Source organism: Ahaetulla prasina, chromosome 15, assembly GCF_028640845.1.
Source record: "Ahaetulla prasina isolate Xishuangbanna chromosome 15, ASM2864084v1, whole genome shotgun sequence".
Lineage (NCBI taxonomy): Eukaryota > Metazoa > Chordata > Lepidosauria > Squamata > Colubridae > Ahaetulla > Ahaetulla prasina.
In genome coordinates this window covers 15,605,895-15,629,804 of record NC_080553.1, presented here as the reverse complement: position 1 = coordinate 15,629,804, position 23,910 = coordinate 15,605,895, and the positions used below count along the sequence as shown (strand labels likewise).

The following is a 23,910-nucleotide window of genomic DNA, read 5'->3' as shown; positions in this document are numbered from 1 at the left end:
CGTAGAAAAAATGAGGTATACAAAAATTATCACAAATATTTGATATTACCTTTATCAAAAGTTAATCTTTAGTTGGGTAACCTTTAGCACGAATTACGGCCTTCCAACGTCTTCCCATGGAGCGAACCAAGTGTTAGTTCTGCTGCTGTTATCATGTGAAACCAAGATTGAATGATGGCTTCTATTAACTGAGTTTTATTGCTGGGCCGCTTCTGACTAACAAGTTTCTTTCGTCGTCTCCGTAGATTTCCAATTGGATGAAGGTCTGGGCTCTTCCCAGGTCATTCCAGCAGTGGAATAGGATTGTCTTGAACACCACCACCACCCCCAAAAAATTGGTGTTATTAGCCATCAAACCTCAAAAATACACTTTCCCCAAAAGGTTTCCGCAGTTTTGGCCACTACTGTACTTTTCCCACCCGCAAGGAAAAATTGCGTTACAGGTAGTTCTCGACTTACGACCGCAACTGGGCCCAAATTTTCTGTGGTTAAAAGTGAATCGTTCGTTAAAAGTGAATTTGTCCTATCTGACGACCTTCCTTGCCTCAGTTCTTAAGCGAATCACCGCCGTCGTTAAGTCAGTCGCAACGGTTTTGAAGCGAAGCCGGCTTCCCCGTCGACTTTGCTTGTGAGACGGTCGCAAAAGAATAGAATAGAATTTAATTTATTGGCCAAGTGTGATTGGACACACAAGGAATTTGTCTTGGTGCGGATGCTCTCAGTGTACATAAAAGAAAAAATACCTTCATCAAGGTAACAACATTTACAACACAAATGATGGTCAATATATCAATATAAAGGAGGGGGGGAATCCCATGACCCTTGGGACACAGCAACGGTCATAAATAAGAGTCAGTTGTCGAAACGTCTGAATTTTGATCCCACGATCATAGAGATGCTAGAAAGGTAACTGAAAAGACATGTTATTAACGTTATTACAAAGTCTCTTCCCCCCCCCCCCAGTACCATCGTAACTTTTGAACGGTCACTATAAATGAACAGTTGTAAGTTGAGGACTACCTGTATAGTATCTCTTCTCCCTCTCCCCACCCCGCCCCAGCAATATTTCCCAACCTCACCAACTTCAAGGTCCTGGGGACTTCAACTCCCAGAATTCCCCAGCCAATATGGAGTTTCCAAGGACGTTACTCAAGGTCATCGGGATGGGAGCTGCATCGGGGGAATCTCTTGACGGGAACCGTTCCCACCATAGAGTAGCCGCCTCTCTACAGCAGATGGCAGCATGGCCCTAAGTTATCGCTCTCCTGCATCCTCCCCTTTGAAATGTTAATTTTCACGGCCAGATGTGCGGCCGGCCCGCAAAAGCCTGCCTTGAATAAAAGGAGCTAACCCATTTCCAGATTGCCGAATCGGAAGTTACTGTAACGTGCAATATTAATTTGGAAGATCAGGACAAAAGAAAAGCATCTGCTCGAACACAAGCCGTACGGGTCTGGATGTTTGGAAGCCGTACGGGTCTGGATGGGGAGGAACAGGCTCAAACTTAATCCCTCCAAGACGGAGTGGCTATGGATGCCGGCACCCCGGTACAGTCAGCTGCAGATGCGGCTGTCTGTTGGGGGCGAGTCATTGGCCCCGATGGAGAAGGTACGCAACTTGGGCGTGCTCCTGGATGGGCGGTTGTCCTTTGAAGATCATTTGACGATCGTCTCCAGGAGAGCTTTTTATCAGGTTCACCTGATCCGCCAGTTGCATCCCTTCCTGGACCGGGATGCCCTATGCACGGTCACTCATGCTCTCGTTACCACTCGCCTGGACTACTGCAATGCTCTCTACATGGGGCTCCCCTTGAAGAGCACTCGGAGACTTCAGCTAGTCCAGAACGCGGCTGCGCGGGTTATTGAGGGAGCGGTTCGGAGCTCCCACGCAACACCTATCCTGCGCAGACTGCACTGGCTACCTGTTGTTTTCCGGGTGCGCTTCAAGATATTGGTTACCACCTTTAAAGCGCTCCATGGCTTAGGACTGGGCTACTTACGGGACTGTCTACTGCCGGATTCTATCTCCCATCGTCCGGTGCGTTCCCACAGGGAGGGACTCCTCAGGGTGCCGTCAGCCAAACAGTGTCAACTGGCGGCCCCCAGGGGGAGGGCCTTCTCTGTGGGGGCTCCTACCCTGTGGAATGAACTTCCCCTCGGGCTTCGACAACTACCTGACCTTAGGACCTTTCGCCGCGAACTTAAAACCTATTTATTTCGTATGGCTGGACTGGCCTGATTTTTAAATTTTAAATTTTAATTGAATTTTGATGGGTTTTAAATTTCTGTAATTTTATGGGGTGTAATGTTATTTTAAATTTCCTGGCTAATTGAATAAGTTTCTTAAGGGTTGTTTTAATATTGTGTATGTTTCTGTTTGTATTTTACTTGCCTGTTCACCGCCCTGAGTCCTTCGGGAGAAGGGCGGTATACAAATTAAAATATTATTATTATTATTATTATTATAAGCCCAGGGGTGAGAAGAACCCTTGAGGTCATCAAGCCCAATTCGGAACATCCTGTGAGGCTGTGCATCACATTATAACAAGAGTTGGATGGGACCTTGGAGGTCTTCTATCTAGTCCCAACCCCCTGCACAAGCAGGAGAACCTATCCCATTTCAAACAAGTAGCTGTCCGGTCTCTTCTTAAAAGCCTCCAGTGGATGGAGAAACCCACAACTGGTGGCAAGCCGTTCCACTGGTTAATTTTTCTAATTTTAACAGGAAGTTTCTCCTTAATTCTAAGTTGCTTCTCTCCTTGATTTAGGTTCCATCCATTGCTGCTTCTCCTGCCTTCAGGTGCTTAGTTTGGAGAATAATGTGACGCCCCCCCCCTTCTTTGTAAGGACCACCTTTGGTGGGAAGGGAACAGCGTTCCGTCCGCCTTTGGTGTTGAGTCCTGCCGGCCACATGACCACAGAGACATCTTCGGACAGCGCTGACTCTTTGGCTTTGAAACAGAGATGAACACCGCCCCCTAGAGTCGGGAACGACTAGCACATATATGCGAGGGGAATCTTTACGTAATGAATGGCTTGACTTGTTAGCCTTGGGCTAAAAAATGTACTTTCCGACTTTTCAGATTTTTTTAGAAATGTTGCCGGCGAATTTAGAATTTTTAGAATAACAGAGTTGGAAGGGACCTCGGAGGTCTTCTAGTCCAACCCCCTGCTTAGGCAGGGAACCCTACACCGCTTCAGACAAATGCTTATCCAGCATCTTCCTAAAAACGTCCAGTGTTGGAGCCTTTACAACTTTTGGAGGCAAGTTGTTCCCCTGATTAATTGTTCTGTCTGTCAGGTTATCAAACAAATAATAATCAAAACATTTCCTAGAATCTGGGCTGCCTTTGAATCTGGGCTGCCCCCTCACCCTCTTTTTCCCCGCCCCTCAGCTCAGTCCGGTACATCCTCTTTTTATTTTTGTTTTCAATTTTCAAAAACTTTGCAGTGCGATTATGACTCGGCAAGTGACGAAGCAGAGAGGAGAGAGACGCGAAGCTGTTAAAACGGTGTGTATATTGAGTCCTTCGGGAGAAGGGCGGTATAAAAGTTTAAATAAATAAATAAATAAATATTTTGCAAAATATATCTCGCCAGACCAAAACGATGGTCGGAATACAAGAGGAGGCTAGACATATATATTTTCTCTCTCTCTTTTTTGGGTATCAAAACGGTTTCTCCTTTCAAAAGACCAATTCTGAGGATACAGGAATTGAACAAGACTTAAAAGGATACCATTTTTTGGCGAGCCTTCATGCCTTGGATTCCGGCTCCTTTTTTTTTTCTCTCATTCTTTGTAAAATTCCCCCTTTCTCCCCACTGGAGCTTAAACCGTATGATGAACAATGGAAGGAATTAATACGGAAGAGAAGGACTAGGGGTGACATGATAGCAGTCTTCCAATATTTGAGGGGCTGCCACAAAGAAGGGTGGGTGGGTTGGTTGTCAACTTATTCTCCAAAGCACAGTGAAAGCAGGACAAAAAGCAACGGATGGAAACTTAAAACGAGGAGGGGAGCAACTTTGGAACTAAGGAGAAATTTCCTGGCAGAAAAATGAATTAATGGAATGGCTTTCACCCAGAAGTTATGGCTGCTCCATCTTTGGAGGTTTTCAAGAAAAAGGAGGAGCCTGTTCCTAATGCACGCATGAGAAGAGCCGCCAGAAGGCAAGAGCAGCTCAAGCAAAGAGGACGACTCGGGAGGAAGGCCAAGAAATGATTGGCCCCTCCCAATAAGGCTTAAAAGACCAGCAACGGCGTTTGGGCTCTTTGTCGGAAAACAACGTTGACAGACTTGCTCTTTGTCTTGCTGCTTTTATTTCTTGTCGGGCGCCTTCTGCTGTTGAACTTTTGCCAAGAAAAGCCTTTGGCGGTTTGCCTAATTAGACCAAGGTTGGTGATAAGACTGAAGGATTGTGTTAGGAAGAATTTGCTTTGATTTAGTTTGGACGACGCTGAGAACGAGTTTAATTCTCAGCTGTTCAAATAAAGTCTGTTTGTTTGTGAACTGATTGCGTCTAATTACTACCTACTTGGGCCTGGGTCACAACAAATATGTTCAAAAGAATGAATCCCGGATATCTGTATTTATTCTTGCCCATATGCAATGGTTCCTTGGTCAAGAATTACTTTTATGACTTAAATTCTTCGATACAATTCTCTTTGGTCCCGAAAGCTTTTCAAACCCGCCAGAAAAGAAATACAGACACTTACCATATACAACATACGGGTTTTGTGTGTTTGGGTTTTCTAATTGCATTGTCTTCCCCCCCACTCCCCCAACCTTTATAAAGAAACTTAGAAAAAACTTTCCAGCGCTATCAAATGGGAGAATATAAAATGCAGCTAATTCTGTCTTCTTTCCCTTCCTTTGCATTTTAGGTTTAGGTTTATTTCATTTCTATACCGCCCTTCTCCCAAAGGACTCAGGGCGGTTTACAGCCAGGATAAAACAACAAAATACAAAAATTAAGAACAAATTTAAAAACAAATATCCGAATTTGGCTAGAAACTGTAAAATCCAATAAGAACCCCATTTAAAACCCATTAGGCCAGTCCTGCACGATGGAATACAAACGTTTTCAGCTCGCGTCGAAAGGTCCGGAGATCGGGGAGTTGACGGTTCCCTGGTGGTAGCTCGTTTAGGCCTGCAAAGAGAAAAATAAGATATAAAAACAAAACTTTTTTTAAAAATTCTTTTTAAACCTAAAAAGGTCTAAAAAGACCCTTTTAGAGATGAAATGTTTTTCTTCCCAAAGATCTCAAGATATATATATATGCAATTAATTTACACAAGCAGATATGTTTATGCTTTAGGGACCATCTTAATAATTTACAATTATCCTCTCTTTGCTTTGAGTTGCCTTTTTTTCCCCCCCTCTCAAAGTTTTGTTTTGCTGTTCAAAGACCAAAATAAACGATGGCCAGGAGGAGGCAGCTATAAGTCGTTTTTTTTTTGTTTGGTTTTTTTTTCTGGCATTCCTGCCAATAAAATTTTATACACATGTCCACAAAATCACTGGGAGTCGACTTTGACTTAAAGGGAACTTTACATACATCGTTTTATTATGGTTTATGACTTATTTGCTTTCCTGATCTCTGCTCCCTGCCCCAGTGGGACAAACGGTCATGTTTAATCTATTGCCATAAAAAGTAAAGTTAACTTTGCTCTCTATCGTTTCTCGCGTATTTACCCTGTGGAGCAGAATTTTATTTATATATATATGTGTGTGTGTGTGTGTGTGTGTGTATGTAGGTCTTTGGTTATTCGAGTTTTCTCCCGCGTAAAATTGGAAGTGTCTTGGCGACGTTTCGACGAAGTCTCATTCGTCATCTTCAGGCTTCAGCTTCGTGCTTCGTACTTCTGGGAGCAATAATAATATAAAAATTTAATAAATAAATAAATAAATAAAATAAAATGTGTGATTGCAGCTGTTTCTTCCTTTTTAACTTTTTATCCACCCAGAAAGCAGACCCAAACCCACACTGATCATGAAGCACGACCAAGGACCAGAAGCCAGACCGCAGCTGCAACATTAGCCATTTCAAACCCCTCCAATCCATTCATGCAGCAGACTGACACCCACTATGAAGATGTAGCACGACCACAAAGCCAAACAACAGCTATGCAGCTCACCAGCTCAAATCACCCTGCAACACAGACTAAATTGAGCACAAGCAAGCCCCCACCAACACAGGACACACCCCCAGCCAATCAGAGCACAAAACCCCCATCCAATCAGAGCACAATAGCTCCCACCCAATCAATTCAAACCCCCACTAGCAGTTAAAAGGAAGAAACAGCTGCGATCACACATTGCTCCCAGAAGCACGAAGCTGAAGCCTGAAGATGACGAATGAGACTTCGTCGAAACGTCGCCAAGACACTTCCAATTTTACGCGGGAGAAAACCCGAATAACCAAAGATCTACATATATATATATATATATATTTACAAGATGCCACAAAATCAGCCAAGAAGGGCTGAGATCAGGGCCAGAAAAGTGAGGAGGAAAAAAGCCTTCCTTTGTCCCGAGAAAAACGATAGTGACTTATTTTTTCTGCGATTGCCTAACAAAATGATGTGGGCATGTCCATTAAGTCATCCGGGCAGTGTTTTCCCAACCCCCGGCAGCTTTCAGATATGCGGACTTCAACTCCCAGAATCCTCCAGCCAACCTGAGAAATAAGGTTGAGGGATAGAAACTTGAGTGGCGACGGAGTGAACCGGCCTCAGGGCTACAGCTTGCCTTTGGAAGCTGTGGGAGCTTCATCACCTTTCAAGAATAGAAAAGAATAGAATAGAATAGAATAGAATAGAATAGAATAGAATAGAATAGAATAGAATAGAATAGAATAGAATCTTTTATTGGCCAAGTGTGATTGGACACACAAGGAATTTGTCTTGGTGCAGATGCTCTCAGTGTACATAAAAGAAAAGATACCTTCATCAAGGTACAACATTTACAACACAATTGATGGTCAATATATCAATATAAATCATAAGGATTGCCAGCAACAAAGTTACAGTCATACAGTCATAAGTGGAAGGAGATCGGTGATGGGAACGATGAGAAGATTAATAGTAGTGCAGATTCAGTAAATAGTTTGACAGTGTTGATGGAATTATTTGTTTAGCAGAGTGATGGCCTTCGGGGGAAAAAACTGTCCTTGTGTCTAGTTGTTCTGGTGTGCAGTGCTCTATAGCGTCGTTTTGAGGGTAGTGGTTGAAACAGTTTATGTCCAGGATGCGAGGGGTCTGAAGAGATTGGACTGCCATTTGTCAGAAATGGTGTAGGGTCTCCTGCATGGGTGGGTGGGCGGGGTTGGACTAGATGACCTACAAGGTCCCTTCCAACTCTGTTATTCTGTTGTTGTTATTCTGTTATTCAGAAGTTGTAGGAACTTCACCACTGGAGGCTTTCAAGGAGAGATTGGACTGCCATTTGTCAGAAATGGTGTAGGCAAGATCTCCTGCCTGGATGGAGGGGGGTGGGGCAGAAGGGTGGGTTGGACTAGATGACCTACAAGGTCCCTTCCGTTAATCTTTTTAAAACCCTGAGATCCTCACAGTGAGCAGCGGGTTCAGTTGGTGAACTTGAACTTTCAGTTCGGAATCGCTCCTGAATTGTTTTCGTTGGGTTTGATGATGACCTCGATTCCTTTTTTTTTTTTTTTGCGTTCGGGTTCAACACTTTTTCTTTCTTTCTTTTTTTTTTTTGGACCGCCGCCCTGGGTCCATCACGTTGCCCGAAATTTTGGGCGGCTGCTTACATGCGCTAAACAAACACAAAAGTTCTCGCGGAACAGGGTTTGAAGAACTGGAAATCATGTCTGGTTCAATAGCTTTCAATGCTCCGCCGGCTTGGGCGGCTTCCCAAGTTGGCGGCCTAAAGAAAAGAGGATGTAGATTTTCCTATTTTCCACCAAGGCCCGGCCCCCCCTCCCTCCCTTCCCCTTCCCTTCCCTTCCCCTCCCCTCCCCTGTCTCTGTTTTCCTCTATTTGTGTGTCCAGTGAAAAGCAGGGGGGTTCCATAGCAATCTCCATCTAAAGAGGAACCGAAAAGAGCCTGGGGGGGGCCGGGGGCGGGTTACTAACTAACAGCAACAGAGCTGGAAGGGACCTTGGAGGTCATCTAGTCCAACCCCCTGCTCACCCAGGAGACCTGTACTAGGGATTGGAACCACCGGAACTGCCGACTTTTCTGATCGACAAGCTCAGTGTCTTAGCCACTGAGCCACCTAGCGAAACAGGTCTCTGCAGTAGCAGCTGCATCCAAATCCTTTGGTTTAGAACAGGAGTCGGCAACCTTAGACACTCAAAAGAGCCGCAAAAGTCCTAACCAGAAGCCCTCGATCCAATTCTGGAGCCAACCGGAAGTCCAGTTCCCCTACCCTAGAATCAACTCCTAGTGCGGCCTTCTTTTTCCTCTACCTGTCCTAACTGAAAGTCCTATCAATTGTGGAGCTAACCTGCGACAGGGAGCCGCAACGGAGGGATGAAAGAGCCACATGCGGCTCCAGAGCCGCCAGTTGCTGACTCCTGGTTTAGAATAATGCAGGGCGGCTTGGTTGTTGTGTGAATGCAAGCCGCCCCTGCGGTCTATGAACCAGGGTTGAGGCGTGGGTAAAGGTCCGAGCCAACTCTGACCCCCTAACAAAGAACCGCCAAGGGTCTCTGAGCTTGTACAGAGTGTTTTTTTTTCCTAAGAAAAAGTTAGTAAGGGAAGCTGCTTCCCTTCCCTAGAAGTTGGAATGTTGTTGCCGGATAATGCAAAGATGCTTGGTTGTGTGAACACAGCCTCTGAGGTCTGTGAACCAGGGTTGAGGTGTGGGTAAATAAAGGCAGAGGATTGGGGGTTCCGGATATGGGTCTGAGCCAGATCGGGCTGAAGAGTCTCTGAGCTTGCACAGAGTGTTTTCTTAGCATCGGTAAAGGATCTGCTTCCCTTCGCTGGAAATTGGAATGAGTGTCAGAAGGAAAGGCGCCAGGACAACTCATGAGCATCCGGGAGCCCCATAAAACCAAGCCAAGGTTGCCTCTGAGCGCGTGCCGAGCGCTTTGGTCGCGGCGGAGGCGGCCCGCATTGCGCAATCCCGACTGCCTCCCCCCCTAGCCCCAGCCCTCGCCCGTCTGGTCCGGATCCCGCCACCTCCCTCCCGGCCGGAGCAACGCAGCGCTGACCCGAAGGAAGCGGGGCGTGTTCGGCTCTTGATCCGGATGAGATCAAGGCGCAGGCAGCGGCAGGCGAAGGCGGAGGGGCTCCGGTTGGCTCAGGACCTGCCCAGCCTGGCGCTCGCCGCCCTCGGGCTCCGGAGGCGCGCAGCCCCGGCGAGGGCTGGCCGGGCGCAAGCAGCTAGGATGCCCTCGGGGCGCCGCGCGCAAAGGCGCTGCTAGGTTTGCCTTCCTCTTCTTCCTCCTCCTCCTCCTCCTCTTCCTCCTTTTCTCCTCCCTCCTCCTCCTCCTCCTCCTCTCCCTTCTTTTCTCCTCTTCTCTTTCCTCCCCCTCTCCTCCTTCTCCTTCTCTTCCTTCTCCTCTCCTTCTTTCTCCTCTTCTCTTTCCTCCTCCTCTCCTCCTTCTCCTACTCTTCCTTCTCCTCCTCTCCTTCTCCTCCTCCTCCTCCTCTCCTCCTCTCCTCCTCCTCCCTCCCTCCCTCCCCCCCTCATTTCCTCTTCTACCTCTTCCCCCTCCTCTCCCTGTCCCTCTCCCTCCTCCTCCTTCTCCTCTTCTCCCTCCTCCTCCTTTCTCTCTCTCTTTCTCTCCTCCTTCTCTCCTCCTCCTGCCGGGCGGGCAGCTCCACCTCTTCCTTCGCCTGGAGCCGCGGGATCCCCGGCCAGAGGCTGAGCAGCTCAGCTCCAGCAGCAGCAGCCGCGTCTCGCTCGCCGGCTCGGCGTCTCCAGGATCCCGGCCGGTTCTCCCACCTTTTCCACGCTGAGCCACTTCGGCTCTCCAGTCCTGCGCCGCCTTCAGGATCCCGGGCAGAGGAGGAGGAGAGCCCCGCACGTGGGCCAGGCGGAAGGGACCCGCGATGCCGGACCGGCCGGGGTGACCCGCCCGACTTGCGGCGGCGGGGAAGCCGGGCATGACGCGCGGAGAGGAGGATCCGGCCAGCCTGTCCTGAGCCGGCCCGGAGCGGCCCCCCGACCCGCCCGCGATGGCCCTGCAGGTGAGTCGGGGGGCGGCCGGTCCCTTCCCTGCGGCGCATCTTCCGACGAGGAGTGTGTGTGTGTGGGGGGGTCTTTTTCAGCTGCGCAGCGATTTCCCCGGGAAACTGCGGCGGCCGCCGGGATGACTTGCAGGTGGGAACGGTGCCCATCGCGGGTCCTCGCCTCCCCGCTGCCCGCATCCGCCTGGAGGGCATCCGAGGGGCCCGTTTGTAAGGCGGGGAAGGGGGTGGGGGTCTCTCTCTCTGGAGAGGCGCCGGTGGGCAGGCAAGGGCGCAGGTTTGGAGCTGGCTGGGGGCAGGGAAGGCGCGGGAACTATGGGCAATGGAGTCCCTGGAGGAGAGAGACTTCTGGCAGGAAAGCCAGGGAACCATGGGCTTTGGAGTCCCTGGAGGAGAGAGCCTTGGAGCTCTTCTGGCAGGGAAGCCTGGGAACCATGGGCATCGGAGTCCCTGGTGGAGAGAGCCTTGGAGGTTTTCTGGCAGGAAAGCCAGGGACCACGGGCATCGGAGTCCCTGGAAAGGAGACCCTTCTGGCAGGAAAGCCAGGGAACCATGGACAACTGGGACTCCAATGCCCATGGTCCCCAGGCTGTCCCGCCAGCAGAGCTCCAGGGGTCTCTCCACCAACTGCCACCCCGCGCTGCATCCCAACCCGGCGACCTTCCCCCTGTCTGGCTGCCACGTTTGCTTGTGAAAATGGCAGGTGATCCCGGAGGTTGCGCGTCTGAGCCGTTGCGGGGCGGGCTCCCCTGTCCGTCTGTCTGTCTGTCAGTTCGTCTCCGCCTGCCCCCCCCTCCCACCTTCGCCTTCCCGAGGTATATCCGACCCCTTTTTTGCCTAGCCCTAGAGAATGGGCCTTTAGAATAGAATAGAGCTGGAAGGGACCTTGGAGGTCTTCTAGTCCAGCCCCCTGCTCCACTCTCGAGTTGCTGGAGGGAATTCCCCTTCGCGGAGTGGAAATGCCCTCTCCCACCCACCCACCCACCCGCCAGTCATTCTCCCGATGCCTTCTGTCCTTCTCTTCCCTGCCACCCCCAACCATCCCCCAGAGTAATCCAAAGCTTGTATCCGTGGGACGTCGGATCGACTGCGGTGGGGGAGGGGGGTTTGAGATCACCGGGATCGCGCGCAGTTGAGCAGAAAAACGTGGGAATCGGAGGGATCCGGGCGGTGTTTAGTCGGAAATAAATAGCTTCTCTGCACTTTTTCTAGAGTTTTATCCCTGGGTCGCTTCTGACTAACAAGTTTCTTTAGTCGGCTCCCTAGATTTTCAATTGGGTGAAGGTTTGGCATTCCAGCAGTGGAATAGGATGATCTTGAAACTTCGGGGGGTGGGGGGATGGGGGGAAAGTAGTGTTATTTATTTTTTTATTTGCATTTCCTGACAGTTAGAACAATTAATAAGTGGAACGACTTGCCTTCAGAAGTTGTGAATGCTCCAACACTGGAAATTTTTAAGAAAATGTTGGATAACCATCTGACTGAGATGGTGTAGGGTTTCCTGCCTGGGCAGGGGGTTGGACTAGAAGGCCTCCAAGGTCCCTTCCAACTCTGATGTTATGTTATGTTATGTTATATTTATATCCCGCCCTTCTCCGAAGACTCAGGGCGGCTTACACTATGTCAAGCAATAGTCTTCATCCATTTGTATATTATATACAAAGTCAACTTATTGCCCCCAACAATCCGGGTCCTCATTTTACCTCCCTTATAAAGGATGGAAGGCTGAGTCAACCTTGGGCCTGGTGGGACTTGAACCTGCAGTAATTGCAAGCAGCTGCTGTTAATAACAGACTGTCTTAGCAGTCTGAGCCACTCAGAGGCCCCTCAAATTAGCCATCAAACCTCAAAAATGCACTTTTCCCAAAAAGGTTTTGGCCACTGCTGTACTTTCCCACCGGCAAGGATAAATTGCGTTACAGGTCGGTAGTTCTCGATTTACGACCGCAAATGGGACACACATTTTCTGTGGCTAAAAGTGAATCGTTCGTTAAAGTGAGTTTTGTTCCAATTGACCACCTTCCTTGCCTCGGTCCTTAAGCGAATCACCGCCATCGTTAAGTGAGTCACAACGATGGTGAAGCGGAGCTGGCTTCCCCGTCGACTTCGCTTGTGAGAAGGTTGTTAAAAAGGGGGTGGGGACACAGCAACGGTCATAAATACGAATCGGTTGTCGAAACGTCTGAATTTTGATCCCACGATCATAGAGATGCGGGAAAGGTCTTAACTCTGAAAAGACAAATGTTGTTGTTGTTATTATTATTATTATTATTATTATTATTATTATTATTATTATTATTATTATTATTATTATTATTAATTATATTTGTATACCGCCCATCTCCCGAAGGACTCAGGGCGGTTCACAGCCAATAAAACAACAGAAAACATATAATACATATAAAACAGCAAAAAGAATAGACAATTAAATTCAGTTGATGCCTTAAAACTTTTAAATACAAATTTAAAACCCATTTAAAACCCCTGATTTAAAAACCCCAATTTAAAACTATGTTCAAGCTAGTCCTGCTCTTCGAAACAGCAACGTCTTCAGCTCGCGGCGGAAGGACCTGAGATCGGGGAGTTGACGAAGCCCCAGAGGGAGCTCGTTCCAGAGGGTAGTATTAACGTTATTATAAAGTCTCTTTCCCCCAGTGCCATCGTAACTTTGAACGGTCACTATAAATGAACTGTCGTTAAGTCGAGGACTATCTGTATCATACCTTCCCCCCCACGGCAAATATTTCCCAACCTCACCAATTTCAAGGTCCTGGGGACTCCAACTCCCAGAATCCCCCAGCCAATATGGAGTTTCCAGTTTCAAGCATCTGAATTTTAATCGCGCGACCCTGGGGGATGCTGCAACGGTCATAGGTGTGAAAAATGGTCGTAAGTCACTTTTTTTGCAGTGACGTTATAACCTCAAATGATCACTAAATGAACTTAACCGGTATGGACTCCTCTTTTTTTTTTTCTTCTTCAACACAACAACCCTGTGAGGTGGGTTGGGCTGCTGAGAGAGAGGGAGGGATTGGGCCAAAGTCACCCAGTCAACTTTCATGTCTAAGGTGAGACTAGAACTCACCGTCTCCTGGTGATAGGCCCAATGTCACCCAACTGTCTTTCATGCCTAAGGCGGAACTAGAACTCCCAGGCTCCTGGTGATTGGCTCAGAGTTACCCAGCTGGCTTTCATGCCTAAGGCGGGACTAGAACTCCCAGTCTCCTGGTGATTGGCTCAGAGTCACCCAGCTGGCTTTCATGCCTAAGGCGGGACTAGAACTCCCAGGCTCCTGGTGATCGGCTTGAAGTCACCGTACTGTATAGGATCTCCTGTTTGAGAAGGGAGTTGGACTAGATTAACAGGGGTCTCCAAAGCTGGCTGAGGAACTCTGGGAGTTGAAGTCCATAAGTCTTAAAGGGACCAAGGTTGGAGACCCCTGGACTAGAAGACCTCCGAGGTCCCTTCCAACTGTTAAAAAAGAGCCTCTGGTGGCTCAGCAGACTAAGACAGTCTGTTATTAACAGCAGCTGCCTTCAATTACTGCAGGTTCAAGTCTCACCAGGCCCAAGGTCGACTCAGCCTTCCATCCTTTATAAGGTGGGTAAAATGAGGACCCAGATTGTTGGGGGCAATAAAAAGTTGACTTTGTATATAATATATACAAATGGATGAAGACTATTGCTTAACACAGTGTAAGCCGCCCTGAGTCTTCGGAGAAGGGCGGGATATAAATGCAAATAAATAAATAAAAAATGGGGAAGCTTTGAGGGGTTAAAAAAAAGGGATAGAAAAAAATGTACAGAACAACAACTGCTCCCTCGCGAGGCCGCCATCTGTCAATCAGCGCGAAGAGAGCACCGAAAACAAATTTGAAAGACCTTCTCAAGCCCTCGGGACACGGTCGTAGGAAAAACAGAAGCTCCTTGGGTGGGGTTGTCTTTCGACAGAAGTCCTGGGCACCACATCTGCTTATTGGTGCAGATGTTTGTCTGGCAACCTACCAGACGGCTGGCGGCACCTTTTCCGAGTAACACGTTTTCTCGTGTGCGTTTGTGAGCTGTAAAATGTGCTACTCGGAAAAAGTGACTCCTGTGTGATTTCATTCATGCAGGGAGCTTGGTCTCTCTCATCAAATAAATGGGTCCTACCATCCCGGAAGATAAATAATAGAATCACAGAGTGAGAAGGGACCTTTGGAGGTCTTCTAGTCCAACCCCCTGCTCAAGCAGGAGTCCCTGCGTTATTCCAGACAGGTGGCTGCCCAGTCTCTTCTCGAAAAGTGATGGAGCACACCGCAACTTCTAGATGCAAGTAGTTCCGCTGGTTATTACTTCTCTCCGTCAGGAAATTTCTCCTTGTTTCCAGGTTGAATCTCTCCTTGGTTAGTTTCCATCCATTATTCCTTGTCTGGCCTTCGGGTGCTTTGGAGAACAGCTTGACCCCCTTCCTCTCTGTGGCAGCCCCTCAAATATTGAAAGACTGCTACCTTGTCTCCCCTGGTCCTTCCCTTCACCAGACTTGCTGTGCCCAGTTCCTGCAACCGTTCTTCATATGTTTCAGCCTCATTCATGCAGGGAACGGATGTCCCGTAATAAAATAAACGAAGGGTACCAGCCTGGAAGGTAAATTAAGCGAGTCGGTCAGTCGAAGAGCACCGATATGGAGATAGTGATTAGGGTTACTGGAGGGCGCTCTGCAGGGGCTCAGATGCATGCTGGCTTTTGCCACAGATAATTAGAACTGCAGAAAAAATAATTGCTACCAACTTACCTTCCATTGAGGACCTGTATACTGCACGAATCAAGAAGAGGGCCGTGAAAATATTTGCAGATCCCTCGCATCCTGGACATAAACTGTTTCAACTCCTACCCTCAAAACGACGCTATAGAGCACTGCACACCAGAACAACTAGACACAAGAACAGTTTTTTCCCGAAGGCCATCACTCTGCTAAACAAATAATTCCCTCAACACTGTCAGACTATTTACTGAATCTGCACTACTATTAATCGTTTCATAGTTCCCATCACCAATCTCTTTCTACTTATGACTGTATGACTATAACTTGTTGCTGGCAATCCTTATGATTTATATTGATATATTGATCATCAATTGTGTTGTAAATGTTGTACCTTGATGAACGTATCTTTTCTTTTATGTACACTGAGAGCATATGCACCAAGACAAATTCCTTGTGTGTCCAATCACACTTGGCCAATAAATTCTATTCTATTCTATTCTATTCTATTCTGAAGGAAAGGAGAGTCTTAAAAGACTTTGGAGAAAGAAGGAGACAGTCGTTAAAAGGTTCCCCGAGAATGAAGACCAAGTGAGAAAGAAACTCAACGTAACCCCTCCTTGACTTTGCTTAGGATAAGATGGGGCAGAGCGGGAGGGTTTCGCATTTCCGTTTTCCTACCCTTCAAAAGGGGCGCGACGATGGCTCAGTGGGTAAAAATGCTGAGCTTCTCAGCAGCCCGGGTTCGAGACCCGAGCGCTGCGTGATGGGGTGAGCTCCCCGTTCCTCGCTCCAGCTCCTACCCACCTAGCAATTTGAAAGCACGCAAACGCAAGTAGATGAATAGGTACCACTTCTGTGGGAAGGGAACAGCGTTCCCTGCGCCTTTCGCGTATAACCGTGCTGGCCACATGACCGCAGAAATTGTCTTCGGATGATGCTGGCTCTCTCGGCCAAGAAACGGAGCTGAGCACCCTGCCCTCGAGTCGGACGATGACGAACGGGAAAACCTTTTAGCTTGTTTTACTCTTCAAAAGAAAAAGAAAAAAAAAAGCTGTCGCTGGAATCTTGCAACGTCTGTTTATGGGTCTACCTTGCAGGGTTGATGCGCAACACCCAGGACTGTTTTGCTCAACAGCAAATCGGGTTTATGCGTGTCCCCGATTTCCAGGCGGGGTCTCTTCCAGTACTGGGCTGGAGGGAAATGGTGAGAAACTGGCACAAAGCTCCTTCCAAAGACTCAACAATGGCAAACGCAGCTCAGCAAATCCTCTGCTGAATACACAAGAGTGAGTCATCCCCTAGCAAGCAAGCAAGCAACAAAAACAACGACAACGTGGCCTGCGTCCAATCAATCCGACGGCTGCTTTCTAAGCAAAAAATAAAAAATAAATCCCCTGAGCTTCCATGGAAACCCTCGTCCTGGTTGCCCCCCCAGCTCAACTACCAGTTTTGTAGATGGATCCTGAATTTGGATTTGCTTTAGCAAGATCTCCTGACTTAAAGCAAATTAAAGATTTAGTTTTAACTGAAAGACTAACTGATTTAGTCTTTAACTGAGAAAGAACTTAAATTCTCTCTCTCTCTCTCTCTCCACACACACACACACACACACACACACATGTTTTCTGAGATTTTCACGGGTGTTTGTATGTAGGTCTTTGGTTATTCCGGTTTTCTCCCACGTAAAATTGGAAGTGTCTTGGCTAAGTTTTGACGAAGTCTCATTCATCATCTTCAGGCTTCAGCTTCGTGCTTCTGGGAGCAATGTGTGATTGCAGCTGTTTCTTCCTTTTTAACTGCTAGCGGGGGTTTGAACTGATTGGGTGGGAGCTTGGCTGTGCTCTGATTGGATGAAGGTTTTTTTGTGCTCTGATTTTTTTTTTGTGATTTTTTTTTGTGCTCCACTAGCAGTTAAAAGGAAGAAACAGCTGCGATCACACATTACTCCTAGAAGCACGAAGCTGAAGCCTGAAGATGACGAATGAGACTTCGTCGAAATGTCGCCAAGACACTTCCAATTTTACACGGGAGAAAACCCGAACAACCAAAGACATATATATATATATATACATATATATATATATATATATATATATATATATATATATATATATATATATAGAGAGAGAGAGAGAGAGAGAGAGAGAGAGAGAGAAGGCTAAAGAGCTCCTTAAAAAACTTTTAAAAACATATTTCAAATAGGTAAAGGTTCCCTCGCACATATGTGCCAGTCGTTCCCGACTCTAGGGGGCGCTGCTCATCTTCGTTTCTAAGCCGAAGAGCCAGCGCTGTCGGAAGATGTCTCCGTGATCACGTGGCCGGCATGACTCAACGCCAAAGGCCCACGGAACGCTGTTACCTTCCCACCAAAGGTGGTCCCTATTTTTCTACTTGCATTTTTTACCTGCTTTCGAACTGCTAGGTTGGCAGAGGCTGGGACAAGTCACAGGAGCTCACCCCGTTACGCAGCACTAGGGATTCGAACCGCTGAATGGCCGACCTTTTGATCGACAAGCTCTGTGTCTTAGCCGCTGAGCCACCTATCTTTAATATATATATATATATATAACTTTTACAAACTTATTTAAGCATACTGGAGTTCTTCAGCCTTCTCTTCTCTGTGGGCATACTTCGATGCGCTATTCAAAACGAAAAAGAAAAGGTACGGATGGAAAACCGTGCGGAAAACGAGCTGCAGAAAGACGTGTAATTGTTGCTCTCGGTTCTGCCTGTAAACTTGTTCTCACCTGTCTGGAACGAAGCAGGTTTGGCCATAAAAGGCTATGACAAGTCAATCGAAGGTTAGTGGCTTCGTTGACCAGCGTCGCAGTTTCTATCCGCTTCAAAAATGTGGAGCAGTTGTTTTTCAACCTTTTTTTAAAAATTTATTTGCATTTATATCCCGCCCTTCTCCGAAGACTCAGGGCGGCTTACACTATGTCAAGCAACAGTCTTCATCCATTTGTATATTATATACAAAGTCAACTTTTATTGCCCCCAACAATCTGGGTCCTCATTTTACCTTGGCAACTTTAAGATGGGTGGATTTCCACTCTCACTACTCCCCAGCCAGACTTAGCAATTTTACGTATCTGTCCGCTGCGTGAGCATAGGGTTGGTCTAGAAGACCTCCAAGGTCCCTTCCAACACTGTTATTCAGTTATTCCGCCACGGTTGAGTGCGTGGCATGTAAAATATTCAGAAACCAAATCACTTAGAAATGTGATAAATAAATATGTTTTAGGCCTGCGCTAGTTATTATGCTGGATCAGCTGCAGGATTAATAGAGAGAAGAAAAATATATATGAGATTTTAGCCGAAAGGGGGGGGGGGCTAGGTTATTTTCAGCATTTAAATCAGCATTTTTTCCCCCCACTCAGAAATGGCTATGATAAACCAGATAAAGCCAAAAAATTGATCAGATTGCCTGAAAGTCCCCTTCCTATTTTTCCCCCCTCTTTTCCTTTCAGCTGTTTATAAAATACATGTCTCCTGGTGATTGGTCGAAAGTCACCCAGCTGGCTTTCATGCCTAAGGCAGGACTAGAACTCCCAGTCTCCTGGTGATTGGTCCAAAGTCACCCAGTTGCCTTTCATGCCTAAGGCAGGACTAGAACTCCCAGTCTCCTGGTGATTGGTCCAAAGTCACCCAGTTGCCTTTCATGCCTAAGGCAGGACTAGAACTCCCAGTCTCCTGGTGATTGGTCCAAAGTCACCCAGTTGCCTTTCATGCCTAAGGCAGGACTAGAACTCCCAGTCTCCTGGTGATTGGTCCAAAGTCACCCAGTTGCCTTTCATGCCTAAGGCAGGACTAGAACTCCCAGTCTCCTGGTGATTGGTCCAAAGTCACCCAGTTGCCTTTCATGCCTAAGGCAGGACTAGAACTCCCAGTCTCCTGGTGATTGGTCCAAAGTCACCCAGTTGCCTTTCATGCCTAAGGCAGGACTAGAACTCCCAGTTTCCTGGTGATTGGTCCAAAGTCACCTAGCCGCCTTTCGTACCTAACGTGGGACTAGAACCCACCATCACCTGGTTTCTAGACCGACACCTTAAGCACTGATCCAAACTGGCTCTCTTACTATGTTGATCTTTTCCCCCCCTTTCAATATCTTTATTATTCTCATGAATACGATACAGACTTCTCGGCTCCGTTGTGAAGGAATAATGCGGTGAGCAGGCTTGGGGTTCAAAAATGTTAAGCAAGGGGTTCTCTGCCCGATTGCTGGGTGGGTGTGGCCACGGTGGGTGTGGCCTTATCAGCCTCCTGCACCACGGTGGGCGGGACGTTTTTGCCCTCCCCGGGCTCCAGAGGCTTTTCTCGAGCCTCTGGGAGGGCGAAAACAGCCTCCCCAGGCTCTGGAGGGCCCATTTCTGGCTTTCCTGAACTTCCGGTTCAGGAAGGCCTGTTTTTTGCCCTCTCTGAGCCTCTGTGCGTACCCTGCATTTACCTGCATCCAAAACGGGCCACCTGGAGACTCCTGGGAGGGGCGGGGAGGGGCAGGGTGGGATGGGATGGGATGGGATGGGCGGGGCTATCCAGGAGCGGGATTTGTGGGCGGTTCTCCGAACTGCACAGAATCTTAGCTAGAGGTTCTCCCGAACCCCCAGCAACCCACTCCTGGTGGCGAGTCCTTTCTGCTTTTACAATACCTGATACCTCCCTTCCTCTGTGCCCCACAGTGACTCTTCTAAAGACCCTGAACAATGGCTGACACTAGTAACATCCAGTCAGCGGCTTCCAAGAGCATCCGTCCATTCCGTTCGAGTGAGGACTATCTCTACGCCATGAAGGAGGACCTGGCGGAGTGGCTGAACACCCTCTACGATCTGGACGTCCAGGTCGAGAACTTCATGGACGCCCTGGAGACGGGCTACGACCTCTGCCAGCACGCCAACAACGTCAACCGGATCGCGCTGGAGTTCCAACAGTCGAACCCGGACGCCGCTTCCCATATGAGAATCCCGCAGAAGGAGGTCATCTTCCAAGCGAAGAATGTGGTGCCGGGCTCTTTCATCGCTCGGGACAACATCTCCAACTTCATCCAGTGGTGCCGTCAGGAGCTGGGCATCCAGGACGTGGTGATGTTCGAAACGAACGACTTGGTGTTGAAGAAGAACGAGAAGAACTTCGTCCTTTGCCTGCTGGAGGTGGCCCGGAAGGGGTCCAAGTTTGGGATGTTGGCTCCCATGCTCATCCAGATGGAAGAGGAGATCGAGGAGGAGATGAGGGACCAGGTGGCCCGCGGGGAGCTGAAGAAAGAGCTGGTGGTCCAAGATTTGGGGCCCAAGTCTCCCGCGTACCTGAACAAAACCACGCAAAGGATAGCCTTGTGTGACCTCAAGAACCTGGATGAGCTGGTGAGTTCTTGCATGCTGTTGGGCCTTTGGTTTTATCGATTGAGCATTGTTGCATCTTCCCCCTTTCCTTCAGCTTCTCCCGATAGCATCTCAAGTTTCCTCTACCCTTCAACATGAAGTCACTAAAATTAGAATAGAATAACGGAAGGGACCTTGGAGGTCTTCTAGTCCAACCCCCTGCTTAGGTAGGAAATCCTATACCGTTCCTGACAAATGGTTGTCTAATCTCTTCTTAAAAACTTCCAGTGTTGCAGCATTTACAACTTCTGGAGGCAACTTGTTCCCATGGTTAATTGTTCTCACTGTCTGGAAATTTCTCCTTAGTTCTAAGTTGCTTCTCTCCTTGATTAGTTTCCACCCATTGCTTCTTGTCCTGCCTTCAGGTGCTTTGGAGAATAGCTTGACTCCCTCTTCTTTGGAGCAGCCCCTGAGATTTTGGAAGACTGCTATCATGTCTCCCCTGGTCCTCCTTTTCATTAAACTAGACATAATCCAGTTCCTGCAACCGTTCTTTATATGTTTTAGCCTCCAGTCCCCTAATCCTCTTTTTTGCTCTTCTCTGGACTCTTTCTAGAGTCTCAACATCTTTTTTACATCGTGGAGACCAAAACTGGATGCAAGTATTCCAAGCGTGGCCTTACCAAGGCGTTATAAAGTGGAATTAACATTTCACATGCTCTTGATTGTATCCCTCCGTTGATGCAGCCTAGAACTGTGTTGGCTTTTTTGGCAGCTGCAGCACACGGCTGGCTCAGATTTAAAGTCTTCAAGGATGGGTTTCTGGGTCCAAACCTCTTCCACTTCTCTATTTTAAAAGTGTCTGTAGTTGACACACTTGGATGTAAGCAAGAGGAGGTGGTTGCCTTCTTGAATTTGGTGCCCTCCAGATGGGATTAAGACTCCTACAAGTTCCCATTAAGAAGTTGGGGAGGTTTTGAGAGCGGATTGCAGTCTCAATATCCCTGAATGGTCCCAGGTTGAGAAAATGAAGACATCTCAAGAAGATCTTCCAAACTCTTTCTGGGAGCTGGAATTTGCTGTGATCTGGCCCAATGCAGCAAAAATGTTCTAAACATCACACCTATTCATTCATTCCTACCTTTTTGGCGTGTTAGCTATTTTCATTTCTCCTGGAGGGGAAAAAAAAGAAAAAGAAAATATTCTTGAGGTATGGCAGTGTAAACCAGAGGCGGGTTGCAGCAGGTTCTGACCAGTTCTGGAGAACCGGTAGTGGAAATTTTGAGTAGTTCAGAGAACCGGTAGTAAAAATTCTGACTCCCCCTCCCCCCCATCTATTCTCTGCCTCCCGAGTCCCAGCTGATCGGGAGGAAATGGGGATTTTGCAGCAACCTTCCCCTGGAGTGAGGTGGGAATGGAGATTTTGCAATATCCTTCCCCTGGAATGGAGTGCTAAAACTCACCTCTGCATTATATACGTAGGTGCTTAGCGAACAGCATATTGTCTGGGTCAGTTTATTTTTAAATAATAATACATTTCCCAATTTCTACCTCTGCTATCCCACCGCTTATAAAACAAGTCCCATGTTCAAACACATTCTGTATCTACTTTTTCTTGTATTTTTAGAGCCGGTCTATCCATTCCTGCACAACCTTAAAAATTTTGAAATGACATCACCCTATGTGGGCGTTTCCTCATTTTCCCAATACTGTGCAAACAGCAATTCTTGCTGCTGTCAAGACATGTTGTATTAAGTATAGGCTCCCTTTATGATACCCTTTTCAGGTATGATGCCTAATTTAAAAAATATTTCTGGCTTAAAAATCTATGTGTCGTTTTAACATTTTCTCCAACCGTGTATGTATTTTTTGTCCAATATTTATTTCCCTTTTACACATGTCCACCAACATATGATAATACGTCCCTGGTGGATCTGCCTTTAAATATCTTTGCTAATCTTGCCGGTGATAAATGCTGCGGATTTTCTCTGTGGTTGATGCTTTTCTTGGATTTGGGGGCAAACAGACTCATATTGAGCCGTGGTGGCGCAGTGGTTGGAGGGCAGGACTGCAGGCTATTTCTGCTGACTGCCTGCAGTTTGCAGTTTGAATCTCACCAGGCTCAAGGTTGACTCAGCCTTCCGTCTTTCCGAAGTGGGTAAAATGAGGACCCAGATTGTTGGGGGGCAAGAGGCTGACTCTGTAAACCGCTTAGAGAGCGCTGTAAAAGCACTATAAAGCGGTATATAAGTCTAAGTGCTATTGCTGTTATTTCAAGTTTTGCACGAAGGTTGTGAATATGCCTCTGGCTTAGTGGGGAAATCCAATTTTTTTTAACTACCGGTTCTGTGGGCGTGGCTTGGTGGGCGTGGTATGGCTTGCTGGGTGTGGCTTGGTGGGCATGGCAGGGGAAGGATACTGCAAAATCCCCATTCCCTCCCCACTCCTGGGGGGAAGGATACGGCAAGATCTCCATTCCTACCCCACTCCAGGAGAAGGATACTGCAAGATCTCCATTCCCACCCCACTCCAGGAAAAGGATACTGCAAAATCTCCATTCCCTCCCCACTCCTGGGGGAAGGATATTGCAAAATCTCCATTCCCTCCCCACTCCAGGAGAAAGATACTGCAAAATCTCCATTCCCACCTGACTCTGGGGCTAGCCAGAGGTGATATTTGCCGGTTCTCCGAACTACTCAAAATTTCCGCTACCGGTTCTGCAGAACCGGTCAGAACTTCCTGGATTTCACCCCTGCTCTGGCTAGCTCGATAGGAACCAAAGAGAGCAGGATGACTGGATGGGAAGAAAAGAGAGGAGACCATAAATTGTGGGCTACAAGAACTATCTCCTTTAGTTTACTATTAACCCGGTTTGCTGAAGACGATGGGAAATAGGAAGGTGAGATACGACAATTTCAGACTTAGCTTTTAAGTCATTTAGAACTTTAATTGCTTTGAAGAGTGCTTTTCAAGTTGTGGTTTGGAGCCTCCTTAAATATTTAATTCAGTCAACATTTGATTCTCCTGGATGTGTCTTTTTCCAAAGTGTTTTTTTTTTTTTTTGGCCGTCTCTCTCTGGAGTCATCTTTACGCCTTTCTAATAGATTTGCAGACTCCTTAATCTCTTTCTCCAACCGTGTCTTCAAATAACCCCATTTGTGTAAATAACCCTCTCTGCACAAACTTATTTTATTGGTGGGAACCGTTCTTTTAGTCTCTCTTTTAAAGTAGGTTACTATGATTGACAGCTAACAATTAATTGAGCCCTGCTTATGGGCTCAATTAAAATGTGATATTAAAAGGAGGCGGGGGGGGGGGGAGAATTAGACAAACCCAGGCAGACATTCTTAGTTATAAAGTTATATGGGAGAACCAGCCAAACGGCACCAGAGGGCTGTCAAAGGACTCATTATTTAGCCACATGAATAAAGGAACGCCAGCCAAATTCAGCATATTGTAAAGTCAGGCTTTTCCTGATCCATGTTTTGCCTTCGCATCCTTGGCACACCTGTCATTTGCATAGTTTGACTCGATCTAATGAAGGAAGCCGGATTAACAGATTAACAGAGTGGAAAGGGGCCTTGTAGGTCATCTAGTCCAACCCCCCCCCCCGCCCTACACTATTTCTGAACAGGTGGCAGTCCGGTCTCTTCTTGAAAGCCTCCAGTGATGAAGCTCCCACA

The 23,910-nt window shown here is 47.5% G+C and overlaps 1 protein-coding gene and 1 long non-coding RNA gene across 2 annotated transcripts in view; one reads left to right on the top strand and one right to left on the bottom strand.

Annotated features, from left to right (window-relative positions):
• Positions 1 to 728: 728 nt before the first annotated feature.
• On the bottom strand, positions 729 to 9,539 carry LOC131185897 (uncharacterized). The gene is made up of 3 exons (XR_009152247.1): positions 9,188 to 9,539; positions 5,081 to 5,150; positions 729 to 910 (listed from the first exon to the last, which is right to left on the bottom strand). It is a non-coding gene; the product is annotated as an uncharacterized LOC131185897 (long non-coding RNA).
• A 145-nt stretch (positions 9,540 to 9,684) lies between these two features.
• GAS2L1 (growth arrest specific 2 like 1) overlaps positions 9,685 to 23,910 on the top strand; it is a 44,098-nt gene continuing 29,872 nt past the window's right edge. The window contains exons 1-2 of the mRNA XM_058158557.1: positions 9,685 to 10,169; positions 19,592 to 20,269. Coding sequence (XP_058014540.1) covers positions 19,616 to 20,269 — 654 coding nt within the window. The 5' untranslated portion in view covers positions 9,685 to 10,169; positions 19,592 to 19,615. The remainder of the gene's footprint in view (positions 10,170 to 19,591; positions 20,270 to 23,910) is intronic.